Source organism: Pezoporus flaviventris, unplaced genomic scaffold (genome assembly GCF_033815535.1).
Source record: "Pezoporus flaviventris isolate CSIRO_AGI_PZ_B2104156 unplaced genomic scaffold, CSIRO_AGI_Pfla_v1 ptg000036l, whole genome shotgun sequence".
NCBI classification, from domain to species: domain Eukaryota; kingdom Metazoa; phylum Chordata; class Aves; order Psittaciformes; family Psittacidae; genus Pezoporus; species Pezoporus flaviventris.
The window spans coordinates 32,035,935-32,052,193 of NW_026892584.1; the positions used below are offsets into that span (position 1 = coordinate 32,035,935).

General features: G+C 37.1%; 1 protein-coding gene across 2 annotated transcripts in view; it reads right to left on the reverse strand.

The window, feature by feature from the left end:
* Window positions 1–8,005: 8,005 nt before the first annotated feature.
* Window positions 8,006–16,259, reverse strand: part of GALC (galactosylceramidase) — a 34,566-nt gene continuing 26,312 nt past the window's right edge. For both annotated transcript variants that reach the window (XM_061463758.1, XM_061463759.1), the window contains exons 11-17: window positions 15,710–15,799; window positions 15,215–15,304; window positions 14,724–14,868; window positions 14,050–14,230; window positions 12,780–12,943; window positions 10,892–10,968; window positions 8,006–9,094 (exon numbers count right to left, since the gene is read on the reverse strand). In XM_061463758.1, the coding sequence (XP_061319742.1) occupies window positions 8,951–9,094; window positions 10,892–10,968; window positions 12,780–12,943; window positions 14,050–14,230; window positions 14,724–14,868; window positions 15,215–15,304; window positions 15,710–15,799 (891 nt within the window). In that variant the 3' untranslated portion in view covers window positions 8,006–8,950. The remainder of the gene's footprint in view (window positions 9,095–10,891; window positions 10,969–12,779; window positions 12,944–14,049; window positions 14,231–14,723; window positions 14,869–15,214; window positions 15,305–15,709; window positions 15,800–16,259) is intronic.

Genomic DNA, 16,259 nt, shown 5'->3' on the forward strand with positions numbered 1-16,259 from the left:
GTTACAGCATAATTATCAGTGAAGAGAAAACTCATTGTTCACTAGAAATCATCATTGCAGATCCTTTCATAGCTTCAACACACAAGTTAAAGATTACTGAGACACCCGCCCCCCCCGCCCCCAAAAAAAAACAAAACAAAACAAAAAAACAAAAAAAACCTATGCCACTGGCAGCAATTGCACATTTGGGGCTTTTACTTCTTCCAATGACTTTGATCCAGGCAAACCACTGGAGGTAATAGATGCTTTACAAAGCATCTGTTGTTTGGGATTTTGGGTTTTGTTTCTGAGGGTGTTTTTTATAGGTTAATCTGCTTAAAGCAGATGCAAAATTACTTAGAGATAAATTAGTACTCCTTGTAAGTGAAACATTGGGTTTTGTGTGCAGAAGGCCATCCGTAGTCTCAACCTTATCTTTTTCTCAAGTAAAGCTGCCTTCACTCCTTTCTGTGGCTCAGAGGCTGGCCCCAAACCCCTCAAGATGGCTGTTTTCTTAGTCGTACTTCCACTGCCATCTAGTGCCTCCAGCACAGACTGCAAGGTTCTCTTTCTGTGCGAACTTGCCATAAAAGATTAAAAGTGCTGAGGTTCACGTCAAACCTCAATTTTTCATTGGGAAACCAATCTTTGTGATACCACTACAGATTTTTTTTCCTGAGTAGAGTTCAGACTTGCTGTAATGAGGCAGGTTTTCTTGCAGCCTAAAGTACAAGCTACCCTCCCTGACTGTCCGGGCTGAGCGGCAGTTTCAAATACCGTGTCAGTCACGCTCAGTGAACTGCAACAGCATTGCCGTTTATCTGATTTTGGTTAGGAATGAGAGACTTTTCACAGAGAATTAGGGGTCTGGAGGAAAAGAAGAAACCATGGTTAAGCAATAACATGAGCAGCGTTCATTAGCTTCAGGAATACAACATTGAGAAAAAGTGACTGCGGATGTAACAAGTAGACTTGGCCATAGTGTGACTATCATTAGAGGCAGAGCATCGTCACCACCGTATGCACTGTAGCTGACATGAAGAATAGAAAAGGCAGCATGTTCAGTGGCAGATTCAAAAGGAAATAGTCACCACTCCCAATCCCCCACCGTCACTAATGCAGAGAGCTGACAACTGCTGAGCAGAGAAGCCCGCAGTGGCCTGTTCTTAGAGCACTGTCATTTTCCCACTTACACATTTGATAGCAGGCTGCACCAAGCTTTTAATCAGCGCTTTTCCCTGCTAACACTTTCAGCTTTGTAGGAAAGAAGTTAAAGCAGCAGCTCCATTTCACGTCTATTAAGCAAGAGTGCTCAGTGCCACTATATCCTTGTGTTGTGTCCACTTCCTAATGAGGAAACTGAGGCATGGAGTGAACCCAGAATGCCATGTTAGGAATAAATACCATACTATGACATCCAAGACTTGTTTGAATCTTTAAACTGATTGTATTCACTCTGGGTTGCATAGGCACTTTGAACAACAGTTGCAGTTTTCTGTCCTTTGGTTCACACCAAATCTTCATCCACCACTCACTTAAAGCTCTGGTAAGTGTAGTGAATTTAAATGCTATTAAAAAATCCAGGACTGCACACAGTGCTCCATCATCACCTAAAAACAGAGCAGTACATTTTGAAAAGTCAATACAACTTCACAGGTAAGTTCATTATATTCTGCTTTCAGAGCACTGTCTGCAAGAGAAATAAACTTAAGAGAATCTGGAGATCATCAGAAACACAGAGCATGCAATATGCTCTCCTCTTTTATCTGCAGTAGAGGGCACAGGTAATATTTAATTGGTACTGAGCTGCTTGCAGGATTCAAGATATGGGATGGGGTCCACAATCTTTTGAAATAAGCAACACTGGCAGAAACTACATTTCAGTTCAGCTAACTACATTTCAGTTAGACAATGTACAGCTAAAACCTCACATCACCACACTTAACATTACTCTAGTGGAAGCTAGCAACTTCTTCAGAGAAACTGCGTTCTTAAATGACCCGGTATGGATAACTACCTCCAGCAGAAGACTTCAAAGGCATCTGAGGATGCAGTATATACGCACGTGTAGCTTGTTAAGCACATAATTACTGTAATCAGGTTTTGATGTAACAAAAGCAAGCCAGCACCCCTTCTGCATCAGGCTTCTGAGGGAAAAAAATAAAAGAAAGTGTCAAATGTGAACATTTTGGTGGTAAAAGGAGGAATGATAAATGGACTCCTGACACTCCAATGCTTGAGTGTACAACAAAAGTGATCAAAACCCTACCTGAGTTCTAGGACATCGACTTCTACAAAGAAGGTGCAGAAGACTGGCATTTACCCAATTAGTAGATCATTCCTAATTCACCATTGTAACACAAGTAAAACACTCACCTTCAATCCTTATTGCTACCACTGAGGATGTTACGCTGGTAGCGATCCTATATGGGTGGCACTGAGGAGTATGTGGGGCAATAAAGGTAGGGAAGAAAAAATACAGGTGAGATGACCTGTGGTTTGGCAGCTAAGATGCCAGAAGAAAGTTCAGTAGTCTACAGGGTCCTGCTGATGCCTCCTTGCAGACCTTGGTTCAAATGAATTCTATTTATTACAAAAATCAGGTTCCAGTGAAAATGTATTCAATTTCATTAACCACAGACAATGTGGCAAAATCCAGCGAAGGGACAATACTCAGATTCAGTGCAAGAAAAAAATTAATTACCTTTAATGCAGAGCTAAAAAGTTTGAATTGCACAAAGGATGAGGACTGCCGCATTTTCACCTGGGTAACTATTTGAGTGGGAAGGGCAACAGATATCTATGAGTATTTACCATTTTAAAAGTGAAAACAGGGAGGGAAAATGAAATCAAGGGATGTAAATAATGTACTTACATTTGGGGAAAGTAAGATTTTTGTTGCACAGATCTACTAGAACCACCATGAAGAAAAAATATTTACATCTTTCAAATTATGGCATTTGAAAGGAGTCTCCCACATTGGTTCAGTAACACTGTAACAGAAACTCCTATTGGCTTAGGAAGTTGGTATTCATAGTCAACGCATCTATGTGAGAGCATTCGTCTAATCCAAGCTTTTGTGCCTCAAGGTAGAAGCACAGGTGTTTAATGAAGAACTCAAGCCACCCTACGAGTAAATAGTAGAGCTCAATAAATAAACACATTCTGCAGTACCAACCTTGCTTTTATTATGAATAGGGAAGAAAAACTGAAATATCTCCCTCCCCCCTTTACACAAATCATAAATGAAAATAATGATGCTGGGTTTTTTAAATCAATAGCAGAATAGCCGTCTACAAAAGAGCAGCGGAAGCTCTTCCACCCTTTTGCCTCAGCACTCAAGCAAGGCAGGCCCTCAAAAATATACAACATAAAAAAAACTGTTTTGGCGAAGAGAGGGCCTGAATGATCAACAGGGTATTCTCACCCTCCTCCTTCTGGGATAGAATTGCCCTGCTGTGTTGAGCACATTTCCTATAATGCTGGCAAAACATTTTTTTTTTTTTTTTAGGATAAAGTATCAGATGAGCAGTGAGGAAAAAAAAAAAAAGGAAGTTGAACCATTAAACAGCAATCATAGACTGAAAGGAAATAGGCAGCTTATGCCAGAGACACTGCATCCCAATGCAGCTTTACAGATCTCTGCACCGAGACACTTGCATGCACCTCAGCTCAGCACAAAACCTGTCTGATCTCTTGCCAGCGAACACTACCATTTATTGCTCTCACTACAAGAGCAATCACATCAGAAGGGAATACAGACATCCTTAATAGGATTTGCTGTTCATCAATGCCACATGCTCTTTCAAGTCACTCGGTTAACTCTCTATAATCAAGCTAAGAGGTTACAGAGCTACTCCTGTGAAATCTCACATTGACTGATGTAAGTGGAACTTCCCAAAATCTTGGAAGGAGTGTGGCAGTAACAGAGAAACATCTTCCCTTTTCTTATAGCTCTGCTGTTATGCTATTAGAGAAGAAACCTTCTGCAACCAGGAACAGGGTTGATTCCCACATCACAGGCATGCCTGTCAGCCACATAACCTGTTGACATGTTTTCTAACCTTTTCTAATCCTAATGTCATTGGAAAATGGCAGTGTCTATAATTAGCTGAGCAACATTTGCTTTTTAGCAACAATAAAGTCTTGTATTCTCTATATGCACTTAAGTTATTGTTCATGGAAAACAGCATGGAAGACAACTGCATTTCCCAGCAGAATCTGAACAATGGTTCAAGTTAAACCTGGAGTGTTCTTTGACTTTCTCCATATTTTTTGGGTACATGTGCACAGAGCTTGTTTTGGGAGTTTTGTTATTTTTGTGGTTTGGCTTTCTTTTTTTAAAGAATAATCACGTTGGTGTTACCTTCTCTGTCTTAGACCATCAAGGGTTCTCGGGACCATAACTGCACAGAGTAGCCTAGTGCACCAGGTTCCATTTTCTTTTGCAAATTCTCGAGTTAGTACCACACTGAGCCATCATCTACTACAGTTCTGCATTTTGTCTTCATTTCCCAGACATACATCCAGGCTTGCCTGGGGTGTACCAAAGTAAAGGACAGGGTTAACACACTAGTTGCAAAGCTACTTCAAGCCCCCTGGCAAAACTGATGTTTGGGTTCTGTATCTGTTTCTAACCTTATCAAAATATAATTCCTTGAGGGTAAAAATACTGTTTCACAATTGTTTGTCTAAATCACTATGAAAACAACACAGAGTATCTTGGCACATAGTGAAAGCTTTGGCAACACAGATGCAACACACGTTTTCCTCTGCTCAATTGCTAGTAGGTAATTGGGTTTTTTTTAAAGCACAAGTTGTAGAAACAACACCTCTATTGTTTCAGTGATACTTGAGCATAAATGGAAGGAGCATATCTAGTGGCAAGGAACTTACACTAAATTTTTATGCATTACTAATATGTGCAGGATGATTACTACGGTTCCAGCCACACTAAAAAGCATTTAACCTTTACCCAAGATATCTTTGTTGGCACATGATATTTCTTCTCATCAAGTATCAAAGTATAATACGCTCCAGGCTTCCTGATGATTCTGCTACAAGCCTAGCAAGTCTTTAAAAATTAGGGTTTGGTTTTTTTGACAACCTCACCCCTACTCCCAGCATGTGCCAGACTCGTATGTACTTACAAAGCAGTTTAAAAATCCAACACCCCAAAAAAAACTCAGAACCTCAAAGTGAGGATGATAAGGTCTCTGAGCACTGTCCCTCTTTTGCCATGCTGCTGAAACAGTCAAAACCAGCAATAATTATGGTGCTGTTTTCATAATATATACACAGAAAAATGGATTCTGGATAGGAACTTTAGCTAAACCAATGAAAAAATGAGTGAAAACAACCAACGTGCTGCTACCACCCAATAAAACTGATTCAATCAGGAAAGAGCAAACCAATACCACTCCTAATCAAGTGCTGAACTAGAAATTTACTTTTGATACAGTGAAATCAGGAAGCAGCTGCAAAAGGAACCATCATCAGTAGCCTAAAGTAAGAGAGTCTCCCATAGTTTTAAAGCAAAGGACTCCTGGTGTTTTGCAGGAATTTGAAATTCCCAAGAACTGCTCATCATGTCCAACCTCAAAGGCAGAGTGGCAGACAAGGGACAGAATTGATTTTGATGTAGTGCTTGTATAGGTGGTAGCACATACCCAGCTACTGGAGGACAGTATTTCCAGGGTAATTCAAATCTACTCCCATGAGAGCCTTGAAAACATGGCTAGCCCTATGGAATTTCTTCCTCCCCTTTTAAAGTTAAACCTTAAGTTTAGGGTAATTAATAAATAATTTTTTTTTAAAAAAAGCAATTAAAAAAACCCACCACATTTTAAGATAGATTCAAAAAGATACTCACAGTAAAGAAGCCTCATTTAAACTTTAAAAGTACATCTGTACAGCACTGTTTGTTTCCATACACAGAAACAGATTTTCAGCTAAATCTCACAAGACCGTAGTACTCTGTAGCTTTCTGTGACTGGCCCTCAAATATAATTTAATTCCCTCAACTAAATTAAAAAATATAAACAAGTAAAATGTATATTGAACGCTAAAAAATAACATTTTATCAACAGCACAAGCCCTAATGCATATGGATTTTGAGATATTTGTTAATGAGCGCTGTCTGGCTATTCAGTGTCAGAAAAACTCTTCCAAACCAATTAATGCCAGACATCTTTATCAAGAATCACAATGGAAAAACTGTCAGCTTTCATACTGGGGAAAACCAAGACCCATTTACAGAAGCATTCGGCACAAATAAAGGCATTTTAAGTGTTTTATTTGTCCATCTGGAATGATTAGTATTTATAACCAACAACATAAATCTACCCCTCAGTGAAAGACCCGACAGCTTGTTATTGCCAAACATATTACAGCCTGCTGAAGGGTGAAGAATTACAGACATTAAAAGATGAGTAACATTATATCACCATTAAATTACTTACTCTGTTCATAACAGTTTAATCATCAAACAGTATAAATTAAGATTAGGGAAAAAAAAAAATAATCAACACTTCCAGTGATAAAATACATTCTGTTTAGTACACAATGTAACAGTACAGTTTATTACACTAGTGCATTAAAAGGTAAAAAAAACAGGACAGGTGCTCTGGAATAACTGCATCATTGCTGATCTCTCTCCTACACAAACACTGCCTGGCAGCCACACAAGTTACCAGGAAGTCTCCAAGAAGTATCCCACTAGGAAAATCCATCACAGATAAAAAGTTCAACAAGAACTACTTCTCCTCTACTCATATTACTTGAATATGAGGACATAAAATTAGATTCCTTCACATCTGGAGTTACCAGTGACATCCCTTCTGAAATAAGCAAGTAATGAACAGATTTGCATCCAAACTTCAACCATCAAATGAAACTGAAGTGGAAAAACAGCTTTCATTTTTCACCCAGTTAAGTTATTTAATACTTGGAAGCCACGTACAGAGGTTAAGTTTAGTGGTTTGAACCATTTTTCAAGGTTACTAGCATGTATGAAAGTTGCATGTATGAATTATTTGTAACCAATCAATAGCAGTGTAACAGCTAAAAAATTTTTACTTATTAGAGATGGAATTTTAAGAACTCTTCTCCAAAGGCTAATCTGGAAAATAATCTCTATAAAAGTTTTTCAGTAATGATTTCTATTTTGATTATGATTGATACTATGATTAATTCTGCATTAGATGACAACTTTGAAGACTAAAGTTAACACTTACTGGAATCGGCCTTCTAAATAAAGCGGATCAGAATATTAACCCATATAAATCAAAGTATACTGCAAATCTGTTTATCAAGATATTGCCTGCTATGGACAGCCTCATACAGTTATTAACATCCTGTCAAGCATGTGGAACTACTTGCTTGTAGATGACACAGGATATGAATTTGAAAAGCAGAGGGACATAGGTGGCATATTTATTACCTTCATACAAACTGACCAACACCAGAAAAAATTCAGAAGCCAACTGAATTTCAAGTGTGTGTGATGAAAATCTCATTCAATACCTCACTATGTTCTCAATAGTATCAATCCTTTTTTTTTTTCCCTGCTGTTGTAGCACAGAAACGTGGGGAAAAAAAAACAAACAAAAAAAAAAACAACACACAAAAACCACCAAACAACAAAACAAAAACAACCACCACCGAAACAAAACAAAAAAAAGAGAAACAAAAAAAAACACACAAACCAAACAACAAACCCCCCAAAACCAAAACCCAAGCCCACAAACAATGAAGCAACAGCAAAACAGAATCCCTTATTTCCCAAGGATCTGAAATTTCCGCTGAACTTCATGATGCCCAGGAGAAGTTTAAAACCAGACACTATTGTGTTGATCTGACTGCCTGCCACACTAAAAAATTCTGTCTATATCCACCTGCTGTCACTTACCTTATTAATAAATTGCAAGCTTTTATAGGCAAAGCCTGGGGTTTTAGTTTTCTTTTATACCAGGATGTGATAGTATCCATATCTTCTCTGTGCTATGGTAATTTATCTTAAGCTAAATAAAATTATTATGCCTTTATTTTCTGCTTTAACATTCAAATGCATCAAAAGTGAGAGATGGTCGCCCAAATTACTAGGAAAAAAAAGGCCACTTTTTCCACACACAATCTAACATGAAAGTAAGCAGTCTGCTTGCCAGCATCCATGATGCAAACTTATGATTCTTTGCACGATGCAAAAAACCCCACAAGGCTATCATTAACAAACTGCATGTTATGATTTCTTTTCATCCATTTCAACCATTTCACTGGAAAGAGGAGGTAGTTGAGAAGTAAGGCACATCCTGCTCTGCCTGATCAGCCATACGGCACATTTCTATTCCACTAAAAATATGATATATTTTATTGCTGGCAATGAAAGTTAGAAGAAGTAATCAGGAAAAACTAATCAAATGCACTTGGAGTATTGTACTGTCTAGCCTCAGACAGCAGCAGAAAATCAGGCAAAACATCTTTTTGTTTTTTACTATAGAAAAAATAGGTACTTCATCCAAATTTGAGAAAGACACACCTACAAAAGTATAGGGTGACTGGCTCATAAGGCTTACTGGCATTTAACTTTCTTTCAGAGTGAAAGGAATGGACACAATCATATAAGTTAAAAATGTTCTCTTCTATTAACTTCTAAAGTTATCTTAAAAGTGAGCTAGGAAGTTACGATGTGGTTATTGAGAAAGATTTAAATCTATCATTTTGTTTTCATCATTACCATGAACTAAAATTTACCCCCAAAAAATCAAAGGGCAAAATCCCCACAGCAACCAGGGGGAAAAGTTACAGTCATGTTGATACCTACTCAAATAAACCTTTAGCAAATAATAAAGACAGAATTCAGATTCCTTGCCAACAGTTCAATCTCAGCATAGCATTAAGTTGTCCTCAAAGTTTGAACTGGCTCTTATCCAAAGTAATACAAGAATTGGGCTCCCTAAATGCAAAAGCCACTTCAGCTAGCTTCAACATGAAAGTTGTCAAACTGTGCAAACTCAAAGGAGCGAGTTCCAATAGCAGCCCAGCCGTTACTTGGTTGAGAAATGGTGACATTCTCCCAAAGAGGATAACCATTTAGCAGTCCTGAGGCAGAAGTGCCCTGTCAAAAAAAAAAAAAGTTAGCTTTGTAAAATCCAATGACTGTGTTGACACTGAGCCTACTCACATGGGAGAAGAGACAAGGCAGAAAGATGTCAACTTTCAACATTTCACACATTTTCCATGCAGAGTTGCTTCTGACTATTGCATGGAATCCTCCAGTGCCTATCAGCTCTGTGAAACAGATCTAATGTCTTTAGAATGAATATATAAAAGGCTCGTCTCCCCTAGCTCTCGACTTTGTAAACTCACTGTGCAATCTGAAAGGTAAACTGGTTTTACGCTTCCATATTTGTCAGGCTCCCCCAGACAGCCCAACTGCCTTAAGTGGATATGATACACCTGGCACCAATTCTGCAGAATTACACAAAAGTCAAAAGGAAAGACACATGTACTTTAGTCATTAAGCTGAGAAGAAGAGAGGCAGTAGAACTTTCAGGTATTATTCAAGCCGTTTGGAGCCATTAAATTTGAAAACAGTTTCAGGAAAAGGTACAATTTATCTTGCCAGGGTTCCACTAAACAGCATTTAGGGAAAAAATAAAAAGTTCAGTTTACTTGTATTTCTTAACCTAAAAGACAATTACAGACATGGGTAAAAGCAAAGAAACATTTCAAGGAGTCAGCATAACAATTCTTTAAAGTGGATCCCACACTTCTGTCATTACACAAAAGACTTATTTGGTAAAAAATACAAAGATAGAAATTTGCAGCATCATCATTTTAAATTTACCATCACTGTTTTGTGTTTTAAATGACTTATGTTCATCTTCAGTCCTCCATTCAAGTTAGCAAAAATCCCATTTTACAGACAGCAATCGCTGTCATAAGTGTGGGTGTACAAAACCCCAAACTAAACTAGAGTAATTCCAGTAAATGCCTCAAGTACAACCATGTTTCTGTCTCCCAGTGTGAAAGCATAAAAGATGAAAAACAGCTTCTAGTGCTTACTGACATTTTAGGATGAGGGGAAGACTCAATGCATAATTTTAAAAGAGAGTTGGCTTCAGTAGACAATCTCTCCACCTAGGATTTAAGATTCCCCATGTTTCAGGCCACACTGCAGTTGCAAAGGTTATATTGGGCAAATGAGACATTCAGCAGAAGGACCTTAAAGCCTTTTATATTCTTGCACCAATGCCACACCCAGCTAAGCACACAGGTATATGTAAAGGAGAGCCTGGGACTACTTTCCTCACCAAGTGACTATGGCCAAAAGGGGTGGAGTGAGGGGAAGGGAAAAACTGTGGACAGGCTTCTCATTAATGGTGGCCCTTTCTTACAGCCCATGCTTTTTCAGTACAGGAAAGAATGATGGCAGCCCAATTGAGTTTGCAAGTGGTTAACTAGTTCCACAATCAAGGCCTTATCATTTTGTTTTTAAATTCATGCAAAGGGATTTGGTGGGAACTAGATTCATAAAACGGACTAGTTTAGTAGCTTAATGATGAGCCTTCAGAACAAAGCCAGATCATGATCTTTTCATTAAACAAAAGATTGGTCTCTCTAGTACTGCTATCTCCAGCTTTGAACTCATCTTTCCAGTTATTTTCTATACCCTCTCCATTTTCTCAAGATCTCTAAAAATACTGGCAACAGAACTTGATTGACTTAAAATAACAGAGATACTGTGTTTTAGATGTGGCAAACTAATCACAGATTCATAGAAGAATTTGGGTTGGAAGGGAACTTCAAAGGCCATCTAATACACAGTCAACAGTATAGCACAGTTATGTCTAAACCATTTAGGACTGCAAGTTTCATAACTGGTTTTCTAGCTTTTTGCCTTTGTCCTTACCTGAATGTTGAGAGTAAGTGTATGCCACGCATTATCCCGGACACCAGAAAGTCCTTTCATTAATATTTCTTCTCCGGCTGTAAAACATGCTTAAGGTCAGCAAAGTGATATTTCACCCCTTTGCCAAGATTGACAAAAAACAAGCTAGCAAAAGCAAAATACCTATTTTTCAGAAGCATTCAGAGCTGACATCTTAACAATTTCACCTGCAGCATGGAAGGTTTTACATGCAAATGTGGATTCTGCATTATCAGTGCATTCTCCTGTTTTGACAGGACCTTTTTTCCACTGAAATATCCAATGTTCTTGGGAATTCAGCCTGAGACAAGGATTTCCTCTGCTGAGGGTATGGGTCCATGAAGTGTGACAGTAGCTACTGCTTTGCTTGTTCTGTAGATCTCCTTGTTTATGTATTGGAACTTTTTTTAACTTGAAGGGTCTCAATTGCCACATGATACGATTTAGTTCTACTAAAAATTTAAGCTAAACAAACATTAGGTGTGACTGACACCTTGAGGGAAGACCTGAAAAAAATTAAGTGCTACAAGTAGAATCTTGAATTATTCATTGGACAGTTTCAGCTGCAATTTAACATTCAGGCTCCTTTCTTGAAACATAAAGATTACTGAAAATAGCTATACAGGAAAAAATTACCACATTGTGTAACAAGTGTCTCAGTTTGAAATAATGAGATGGCTAATCAAATTCCTCTCATTTCATCTAGGAAAAATGATTTTTGATGGCCAGAGAACCTAACTGGGTAATGTTATGTCTTATTAAAAATAAATCCTAGAGTCGATTCTAAACATGTGTAGTTTTTCACATACGGCCAAAGCTTAAGTTGCTATGGAGTTAGACATTGCAGGTTTCCTAGGAGCACTAGTATATTAAAAGAAGCTAATGTAAAGCCTTCTTTACGCTACCCATCCATGGCAAAAAAGAACAAAAAAACCCACCCATCCAAAACTAAAAAAAAAAACAAAAAAAATCAAACAAAAAATATAAGAAAAATAATAAAATGAGGCGAAATGAGAAACTACAGCTACCAAATAGAAGATGAGACTACTTTTAAGGTCGAGTACCATGTCATTATAGGCTGTCTTTATACCAAATAAACTGCAGATCTAGAAGTTCCCATTGACTTATGAGAAACTATTGAAAATTTTAATTTACACTCATGAAGTGATGGGAAATGCATTTAAACAGCAAAGCCTGCCACTATTTCAAAGCAAATTAAAGAGAACTTTTGGTTACTGATGAAGTATTATGATATACACTCTTTCATATGCCCATCAAGTGCTCTACAGATGAACACAGGTAGAATATGGTCTCACTACACTGAGCTAGAATAACAGTAGAAGGTATAATTTGTGGAAACAGTAAGGCACCCACCATCACCTAAGCCAGATGTAGGCACATTGTCTTGCACTGGTCTACAAAACAGGCATTTCAAGCAGGATTTTCTTTTTAGGCGTAGTACAAGAATATAGATCAAACCTTTCTGTATTTAATATTTTATCAGTATTTATCTGTATTTTATATGTATTTATAATTTTATTATAAATTTGTATGATAATTTTTTTATAATTTTTCAAATTTTTATTATAAAATTATTCATGATAAGCAAAATAAGTTACAATTGCTAGTGTAAAATAGGCTTTGTTAGCAGAAAAAAAAATTTGAAAAAACAGAAAGCTGAGGCTGAGATGTGGACCAGCCAATAAATGCTTTCTACGCATACAAACTGCGGCCATTATTAGAGCACAATAGGTTAAATTCTTAAGTGATGACAACTGAATTATGAAATCTGAATGTTAGTAATTTTTATCAAGGCTATCAAAATGACATGTCCATACAAAAGCATTCACCTTAGCAAAGAGCTGCTTACCTAGGTCACCAGTGACTCGGTAGGTGCCATCTGCAAAAACCCAGAAGAAAACTCCTTTGGTACGTCGAACATATATCCCACCATTATCAACTCTTCCTGCAATAAATACGCCCCCATCACGTTGTTTTTCTATGTAGATGTCACAAGTGACTGTCATATTTACCCTGGAAGAAAAGTTTAGTGTTTTAAGAAGCAATAAATTGATTATTTTTTTTTAAAGTAGGCAGCAAGTAGAAGAGCATTCCCTACATTGTACAGCAAACTGTTTGAGGAAAGATTTAGTAATCCTAATTGTGACAAACCTTTTTAAACAGAATGTTCAAATATGTTGAGATTATTTGGTTTTCCTGAGGTGACACTTCAGACATTTGAGGGATCAATGACTGAATCAAACGAAATAAAAAAAACCCAGACAGAATAGCCTTTTAAAGAAACATATGAAAAGAATTCCAAATAGAAGAAAAAGTTTTAAGCATAAAGTTTATTACTGTTTAGTATTAGTAAACCAATTAGTTAACAGGCTCTTTCCCAAAGGCTTTTTAATTTTAAATAAACATTATTCTAAAATATGCTGCTTGATTCCTCAATCATAATCATACTCTGATCAAGCCAGTAAATCTCAGTCATGTTTACCCACAACTAAAACGTTTAAGCAGCAGCTGAATCAAATCCACACAATTCTAGGAACTGCTCAGAAGATGGCAGCCTGCAACAGGTAACCAAATGAATACCAAAGCTATTCATTGATATGAGATTGATCAAATTGCGAACAATCAAGCAAGAAAACTCAAAATTAACTAATTTAAACTGAATCAAATTTTCGTCCATTTAAAAACATATTGAAACTCAGTGCACACTTCAAATCAGGATTTTGATTTGGTCTTTTTAGTTTGCCTACCCAGACCCATTATTCTGAAAAATCAGCTTGAAGAAATATGCCCAGCAGGACATTAGTTAAAAATATTCCAAGACAGTGCAGCAGTGGGCCGAGCTATCATGAGACAAGGTGGACTCTCCATCTTTGCGTATTTTTAAGAATCATTTAGACAAAGACTCAGCTGATCTCTTAGAGTTAGCAATAGCCCTGATCAGGGCTCAATGACTTTTTAAAGTCCCTTTAAGTCATCATTTCTACATTGTACAGAAAGTCTGAATGCAAAAGCCTGCTATCCAAGAGAAATGAGGCTTGTGACACATTAACTCATCATAATTCACATTGGTAAGAAGGACATTTCCCCAGATGTCACAAGAATATAGTATATTTACATACCACTTAAAATTTCCTATGAGGCTGATGGTCTGATCTGCATCAGAAGCCCAAGTGATGGGTCGCTGGACCACCACCTGGCGGAGCGTGAACACATGATCTCCTGGGTCAGAAGCATTTATGAAGTATTCAAATACACCTGTCTGATCTGCAAAATTTGGGGCTTCACTGAAAGGTGGATTACCTATTGAGAAAATAAAACACACATTAACACCAAAACATTATTTTTCTTCTCTGTACTCTTGTTTTCTGAAAACATTTTCTAGAATTATGACTGACTTTATCAAAGCACAGGCTCCAAAGCTGTCGTTTTGAAGGGGATTTTAGTTTTGGTTTTGTTTTAAAGCAGACCCCAGTTTTTCAAATACATGAACAAAGTAAATTATCATGTTCTCTATCTTCCTGCCAAAAACTAGCTCACTATTGTGATGAGCTATATGATTTGCATCAAGAATTTTAAAACTATTAGTGACCTCCTGGTTAAGACACAGAATTAAATACACCTCATTGCAAGTGAAGAATACAGGTGTAAGCTCGTTAGAGAATCAGGTATAAACAAAAACAAAACAGACATTCAGACCATTCCATTAGGGGACTCAACATAATTATTATTGCCTTTATACATAAGACATATCTGTGTGTGAATTAAGTTTTTGGATAAGAGAATTCTGACTTACGAATATTGAAATCATCTTTGTAATTCGAAGGGAAGGGCTGAGGTGGTGGAGGCTCTGGGTAACCACATTTCTGCCCAGTTTTGAGTGTGGTTAATGTATAAACTTCATCCACATTTAAATCTAAAGAAAAACTTCCCTTCCACACCTGGAATTAAAGAAAGCTCAAGCTGCAAAAAAAAAAATCAAACTAAATAACAAAATACCCAAGCTCCTGAATTAAAGGAGACCTTTTAAAGTCCTGATTTAAGGCAAAAATCCTGTATTCTTGCCTCAGCATTTAATATCTCTGAGCTATTTTGAAAATCCCTTTTCCCCCAAATTCTTTATTAACTCCAGGTAAGCTTACATACAGCTAGTAAAATTGTCATCAAAAGAGCTAATAAAACATGCCCTAATTATGCAGTTTAGGCTTGAAAGTCAAGGAGTTCCAGCAAAGGGGGAAGAAACACCTGAAACTGCAGAGAAACTGTAATTAAAACTGACAGACTTACCTTTACAGGATGGAGTTTCTGGAAAAGACTAGAGCTTCCAGATTCAAAATCAAGTCTAGAATGCCACACTTGAAGGGTTTTTACCATGTACTATAATGAAACACAATATTTAAAAAAATAAAGAAAAAATAAACAAAGAAAAAAAACAATAAACAAATTAAAAAAAACAAGCAAATCAGCACAACAGAGCACCCACCCTTGGAATAAATCCTAAAGAAAAATCCAATTGCATTTCGGTTCTGGGGAATTTCTTCTTCAATACATAGATGATTAGGCAGGGAGGCAATAATTCTACAAATTCAGTTATGATGTTACATCTCAGGGTAAAAAGCAGAACCAGAATACTTAACACTTTTCCAGGTTTGCTACAGCCTCTGGTACTGGAGGTAAAGAACTCCAGTTTCTTGCTAACCTGAAATATTGTTTTGCATTTATTTGATTATGGATAGTAATTCATTCTACAAGACTGACCAAACGTATTCAAGATATACTTACAAATGACCCTTTGAGGTAGAAAGTTGCTCTCTGAGGCTTCACAGTGAAATGAGGCAGCGGAGGCCTGATACATTGTGAGTGATTATAAGTCTGAACAAAAAATAATGCAACAAAGTAACATACATTAGCGGAATGCATCACCTGGCAATGTTCATGAAAAACATATGGCATAAACTGAAATTAAAACAGCAACGTAGGACCAATTTGCAGCCATTTATTTCATTATTATCTTCATAACTACAACTATACCAGTGTAATATTGAGTACTCCTTTAAAAAAAGGCATGATTTAATTTCCTCCCAGGGCATGTCATGAAATTAAAGCTAATTTGTGCTAAAAAGATGATATATACATCAGTCTTCAGGAAGATTCAACTAGCTTTTCTAGCTTAGATACAAGTTTAGATAGAAAAAATGATCTTTAGTGTTCTCACTGACAAAGCTACAAGCATTAGAGAAGATATTTCAGATAATGAACTACATAAATCAGGACAGGTTCTTAATAAGAAGACATTTCCTTTGTCTTTTCTAGTTTATCAGAATTGTTGATA